The sequence below is a fragment of the Gossypium raimondii genome, chromosome 5 (assembly GCF_025698545.1).
Source record: "Gossypium raimondii isolate GPD5lz chromosome 5, ASM2569854v1, whole genome shotgun sequence".
In the NCBI taxonomy this organism is placed as follows: Eukaryota; Viridiplantae; Streptophyta; class Magnoliopsida; order Malvales; family Malvaceae; genus Gossypium; species Gossypium raimondii.
The window spans coordinates 14302369-14309713 of NC_068569.1; the positions used below are offsets into that span (position 1 = coordinate 14302369).

The window sequence follows — 7345 nt, forward strand, 5'->3', positions numbered from 1 at the left end:
CAATGAGGCTAGTTAAGACATGATCGATGGATGGAATGAAGATCACTTTAAAATTGTTAAGGACATTATTAACCCAGTGGTTAATAGACAGCATGAAGGGACAACACATGCAACGTACATAAGCCAATGAGAATGAAAGAAAGGAATCATATCAGTAAAAGGCGTCGTGTCCATTTTAAAGCAACAGAAGTATGCATGCATTGCATGGTTTATTTACGTACTAGATAAACCCAAACATTCTTCCATCGAATTCATATAATTTATTAATAAACGACTGAAAACAACAAATAACTGTGTATTATTGGTGGTTAATATCTCAACCAAAGCATATTATCATCAGATACAACTGAATAAAAGAGAATAATAATACTGGAAAGCAATGAAATCGCCATGGATCATCATTTGGAGGCATGAGAGAGGTAGATGAAAACGAAGACCAAGACGAAAGCGAAGATGAGGAAAATGTAAGCGGGAGGAGGCTGCAACGGTGGCATTCCGAGCGGACCCAAAAACAGCAGAGCAACCACCAACAGCATCATGGCTATCGAATTGATACCGCACCCGTAATCTTCCATCTTCACTGATATGCCTTACCTCTCGCCAATGTAACCAGGAAAATTAGCTTCCTCGAATATGCAAATGATAAGAGACGCTGATGATCTATATATAGAGTCGTGGTGCTGCACGGATTGATGCACCTTTGGCAAAGAGTTGCGACGATTGGTTCAGCAACATATCTACGCAGCAGCCGACGTGATTTTTGGCCCCCCGCCCCTCCCCCTCTCACAACCGCAAGCCACTGATGGTCGCCTTTTCTGAAAGGGCCGCGTGTCTTTTGCTATTTCGGAGATAAAAAAATATTTTTTTGATAAAAACTTCAAATTTCATGGCTTTAAGCAGACCTATCCATAGATTTGGAAGCCTGGCTCAACAAGGGTCGCTTTTAAAAAAGATAATTCTTTTTCATTCGAATTTAAATTAAATGATAATTTTTATTTGAATTTAATTACAAAATGTGAATATATTAATATAAACCTACTTTTAAATATATTTTATAATAATTCTATGAACAGTAGAAAAGAGGCATCGAGTTTTGTTGGGTTGAATTCGAGTTTGGGTATAAAAGTTTAGTCAAAATATGCTATTAATTGTGTAAGTTTTGGATTTGGTCGTTACTTTAATTTGGTTAATTTTAGTGTATGTACTTTTTGTGTTAAATTTTAGTCTTAAACTTTTTAATTTTAAAGTTTCAATCCTAACTCGAATCTATTTGGTTAAATTTTATTATATATTAGTCCTATATACTATATGTAAAGTTGTATGGTTAGTCTATGTTTTCCAATTTAATCATTCTTAATTCCTATGTTAGACATGAAAATACCAAGAGGAAGTAAATTAATATTTTAAAATTCTTTATACTTTTTTAAAATAATAAGAAAAGGGAATAAAACTTGAACACAACTGACTTCTAATTGTTTATTTCCATTACCTTAGTATACCTTAACCAAATATTTCTTAATTAACTAAACTTGAATTGTTATCTTGCAAGGAAAAGATATAACATTTACAATCCCTATATTTTTGTCAAGCCTGAGAACGTTCTCCTAGTTTTTATAGCTTGACTAATACCCTATAGCTTTTACAATGGCTCAACTAGAAACTTCTCTAATCCCTTTAAGATTTTATACTTCAAATACCTTAAATATACCCTTTAATTACAAAGAGAAAGGTGCAAACAATGAAGATCTCTCAAAGGTGAGTGTTTACATGTTTTAACTCACTCAAAGAATAGAGATGAGAATACGAAAATATATTATAATAAATTTTAAAAAATATGTATAAGAGAAATGAAGAAAATGAATAAATGAAATATTTTATTTTAACTTTTGCTAGAATGTTGCTCTATTGTGTTTTGAAATGTCTTGACTTGTATTTATACCAAGAAATAAGAAGCATTAATCTTTAGACTAAAAAAGAGGCCCAACAACTCATATATCAATACATCATATGTCTCCATACATCTCATAAAAGTAGCCATTAGTGATTAATTTGACAACCGTATATAGGTACATCTAAGACACGTATAGATACATCTCCTTCTGGTGTAGCTATTTGGCTACTTACTTGCAATGTATCAAAATTTATAGCCAGATCTATATTTAACCACCAAATTATTTTAAACATTTGAGTAAGTTGAAAACACATTTCAAACATGTTTTTGATTAGTTTGCAAGTTTTGAAATGCTTTGAAAATGTTTGATAACTAAATAACTTAGTTAATAAAAATATATTAAAAGTTTAGCACATCAAAGTTAACACTATATTTTTTATTTTAAATTTTGTTCATGACATAAGTGATAGTTGTTGTTGTTTTTTTTTTTGTGATTAATATATACAAAAGCATATGGCAATATATTTGATACTTATAATTTTAGAAATAGCATAACTTATTTTAATAAATTTAACTTTAATGAGAACTAAAATTTTAATTTTGAAAAATATAATAACTAAAAAATCGTATTTAAAAAGTAGAATTACTAAAATTCTCACTGTATAGGAAACAATTGCAAAATTTAGTGTTTGTCACTTTAATCTGATGGTCAAAGTGTTTGTCACTTTAAGTGTGACCTAGGTTCAAATCACGCTAAACGCGTTGCTGTTAGGGTTTTACCTTCCTCTTATAATTCACCAAAAAAATGTTTTGAGACCACAACCGATGAACAAGTCTTTGCATAATATTATAGGGCTTTGAATGCATATTTGTTTTATATTTAAATAATTTTTTAATTTAATAATTCTAAATGTTAAGTTTGTTCCAAATAAACCCTGATTTTTAAAATTTTATCTAAACAAACCTTTAAAATATATCAAATTTTCACTTAAAATAAAAGCTTATTTAAGTGAAAATTAAAAGGATAAAACTTAATTAGTGTAAAATGAGTATTGATATTTATCTAAATAATATTATGGTGGGGTGGTAGATACAATATGCATATAATTAATCAATTCTATAATCTTAGTTTTTCTTTTAGTTGGTAAACTTATTTTTGTTATTTCAAACATGTACTTTTGAGAGGGTTTTAATGAAAAGGAAAACAGAGGCCTCTAATTATCTTTAAATTCAAATCAATATATATAAAAGCATAAATTTAGAAAAAAATATCTGAACTAATGAAAATATTTTTATTTTTATTGTATTACTAAATTCAGATTTAAAAGTTATTATTTGAATAAGTATAAATTTAATTAAGTATTTGAATTGATAAATTAATAAATTTTAATTATATTCAATAATTTAAATAAGAAGTATTATTTTACACTAAATATTGTAATTAAAAATAATATTTAAATTTTAATTAAATATTAAAGACGTAAAATTACATATGTGACATTAAAAACTAGTTATATTAAAAAGGAAGCCTCAAATTAATATCAGGACATCTTCAAATTCAAATGAATATATTATGTTAAAATAAGTTTTTAATTTTTGAATACATTTGAAATTTATTCTATTCTTTTAATTTTGAAAGAATTTAAAATTTTATTTTTTCATTTAAAATTCATTATTCATATCTTTAAAATTCTTTTATTAAATTGAAGTACATTAAAACATCATTTTTGTTATATAGATATTAAGTTAGTATTTTTTTAATTTTAAAATATTGAAATCAATGAATTTAATAAAATAATTTTAAATATAATAAATTTTAAAATATAAAATATCTAAAAATAAAAGTAAAATAATTAAATTCAAATATACAAAACAGCATACTTTAACCAATGTATCATGAATTGTTGAAAAAAAACCCCAATATATTATGAATTAAGAAAGTATAATTAAGCTAGGCGATGCAGCTACATGCTCGGTCTTGCGACAGCCAGAGGTCAGTCAACTGGGACTTATTTTCGGGTATGGGTTCGGGTTTTGGAGGCTGCAAAATTACATTACATCGTTGGCATCGCCATGCCACGTGGTTTTTACCTTTTCAGCACTATAAATGTTGACACTTGCCAAGTGCTCTCCCTCGTATCTTCTTAATTACGAATTAACAAGATCGCAACATTTTACTCTTAAAAGTTGCCTGCGTGTGTGCGAGCGAGAGGGGGATCCGGCTACAGGAGAGCTAGAAAGGAGAGACAGATGGAACGTGGAGGCTTCCATGGCTACCGTAAACTCCCCGACAATACCTCTGGTAAAGTGTATATATACACACCCACAAACACATATTTTAACTTGAAAATAGAAATGGTGAAAATTATTGCTTGGGTTGGATCTATGTTAATTTGTTCATTTTAACAACATGCAGCTGCAGGTGCAATATTGTATCTTTATAATGTATACGTTCCTTTTTCAAGAGATGATTCTATCAGCTACTCCTTTCATTAGTGTTTCCTCTTACCTGGTGGTTCATGAGGGACCTTAAGTTGCCTAGTGTTTGGATTATTTCTTGCATGCAATTGATACTAATTTGGTTTCTGTCTTTGTCCTTGATTTACCACCATGGATATTAGCATGCAGATTTTTGTGTTCGTTGTTTCTTACTGTCTTATTTTGAAGCTGTGTTGCGATGTACTGATATCCCGACCTGAAAATGTCGATTTTTGTATCTTTCTTCGAGTGGTTGTTTTCCAGTTTCGAAACGTACGCTTTGTTGAAATTTTTAATGCCCATTGTGACACACTGCTCTCTTTTCCCCTTTTTCCTCTCGTAAGTTACTTGAATGGGCGTACAAGAAACTTGTTGCTCCATTAAGTGGTTTTGTGGGTGCTTGTGAGGACTCAAAGTGGAGACACAAGCAAAATGGCTGACTTGTCGGTAAGCGTGTGTACAATTGGGAAGGCATCCAATACTTGAGCCCCTCGAAAACAAGTGGCACCCATGCATTCATTATCTGCCAAACGCTTGTGGGGTTCAAAATTGCAAACTTTTCAGCTTAAGCAGTTATAAGTTCTTCTAACGGGCCTTTTCCTTGCATGCTTAACTGCGTGTATATAAAACCCGAATATACGTAGAGCCTTCTATGCGGAGACAAATGGTCCGTCGGTGAGATGGCCCGTGGGTAAAGGCTTATATATAATATAGTTAAACCAAAAAATTGAACTCATTGGGTCACACATTACATGCTTGCCAAGAACTGACCAAACATTAGCGTTTTCTGGCTAATAAATGGTTAATTTTCATGTCTTTGAGATAAGTTGGGAATGTTTGTTTGAGTCCAGGACTGAAGGTGACGGAGATGAACATGAGAATGGGTGAAGCCAACCATACGAACAGCCACTCAAACTCTGATGACAATGAGTGCACCGTGAGAGAACAAGACCGTTTCATGCCCATTGCTAATGTAATAAGGATCATGCGCAAGATCCTTCCCCCACACGCCAAAATCTCTGATGACGCCAAGGAAACGATCCAAGAATGTGTGTCCGAGTACATCAGCTTCATCACCGGCGAAGCCAACGAGCATTGCCAACGTGAGCAACGCAAGACTATCACTGCTGAGGATGTGCTGTGGGCAATGAGTAAGCTAGGCTTTGATGATTACATCGAGCCTTTGACGGTATACCTCCACCGCTACCGAGAACTGGAGGGTGAGCGTGGATCAATCAGAGGTGAGCCGGTGGTGAAGAGAGTGGTTGATTACGGAACTTTGGGTGTTGCTGCTTTTGCACCTGCCTTTCACATGGGGCATCACCATCACCATGGCCATGGGTTCTTCGGGAGTGGAGCCATGGGAGGGTATCTCAAGGATGAGTCCAGTGCAGGCTCATCACAGGCTGCAGTGGCAAATGGGGAACCATATGCCCAGCAGCATAAATGAGGCCGCGGTCTCCAGCTATAGTAATAAGGATTAAGGAGTGCTTGTTGGGTTTTTTCAGGGGAAAAAAAGAAGTAAATGAATGCTTGCTGGTCTAACTATGTGACACTAATTAAGTTAGTGAACTCTTTTTATATGTTGATTTGACCTGCATTGACTTCTGCTTCATTTACATATTTAAGGTGTAATTTTATGCTTTGACTAAAACTTTATGATCACAATATATATGCTGTTAATCCTAAAATTTATGATCAATATATAGTATACATATAACACAATTATTTGCTAAACTACCTTATACACATAATAAATAATAAGGTGCTCAGGAGTACAAAAAAAGAAAAGAAAAGAAAAAGAGCATGTAAATAAATATAGAATAGAGAAAACAGAAAGTCAAATATATAGTCCAAGTTCAATCCGGCCTAGTTTTGAAGAAGTAAAAACAGAAATTATGACATGAAAATGCACATTAAGGGAAAAAACTTTCATTTTGGCTCTACTAATTACTTCATTCTTAACTCTTGGTAGTTCATTCATACAATCACCAAATCATGTAATCCACATATAAAATTATATAGATAAGATTCCTCTTGCAGTTTTTGCCAACCATGTGTTTCTATCCTCATAAATCCGTTGATCCTTTGTAGGATAGACATGCCAATTGTTAAGTACTATCAACTTGCTACAATGTGGGTCAATCCTTACACCAACCAAACAATCAATAAAAAACAAGCTTGTATCAAGCATCATAAGGTATTATCTCTCTCTCATCTCTTTCACTAAGCTAAGATTCTTTGTTTTTTTTCATAACCAATAATCCTTTACTAGCTTCAGCATTTGAGAGTGATTGGAGTGTCAATTCCGATATTTTTTTAGTTTATTTTTTAATCTTGCAAATCAAATCTAGCCCCTTAAATACCACAATAAGCTCGATCCATGCCGGTTCAAAGAAGACTAACATTTAGGCGTATATGTTAGAATCAAATTCAAGACCCCGTGTGTTAAGCAACTATTTATTCAGCTTACTAAATGTAGTAAGCAAAGCAAGGATGATAGATGACGTTGTTCTACCCTAAATAATGTATCTAGTAGTAATAAAGTATAGTATAGAAATTGCTTCTGATTCCAATACCATTGAGTTTGCGCATCCGACATGTCATCTATATGGATCGGCTGTTTCTTCATTGATATCTCTGACAAAATCCTAGGCATAAGAGAGTATCTTGATCCCTGACTGCTAATAAACTGTGCTGGAGCGCACCTAAGAAAGGAATAAAATAAAATCCTACACCAACCTGGAAGATTTGAACCGGCAAACAACAGAAATTAATGACTAAACAAACAATTTACTGTTCCTAGAAGACTGCACATGCATGCTCAATTTGACTTACTTTCACAGCAAATCTGAAAGCCATGTGTCATACAACCAAATTCATTAAAAGAAGCGTTAACACTTTTTTTTTTTCTAAAAGGGGCAGAAATTAAACAGCATCAGAGTGCCTAAACGAAAAGGAAAACGTAAAATACGA

The 7345-nt window shown here is 32.6% G+C and overlaps 1 protein-coding gene across 1 annotated transcript; it reads left to right on the top strand.

Moving 5' to 3' along the window:
* The first annotated feature begins 4029 nt into the window (after positions 1–4029).
* LOC105770389 (nuclear transcription factor Y subunit B-6) lies at positions 4030–5963 on the top strand. The gene is made up of 2 exons (XM_012591567.2): positions 4030–4193; positions 5221–5963. Exons 1-2 carry the CDS (start codon positions 4142–4144, stop codon positions 5817–5819), a joined length of 651 nt encoding a protein of 216 aa, XP_012447021.1. The 5' UTR covers positions 4030–4141; the 3' UTR covers positions 5820–5963.
* The last annotated feature ends 1382 nt before the right edge of the window (positions 5964–7345 follow it).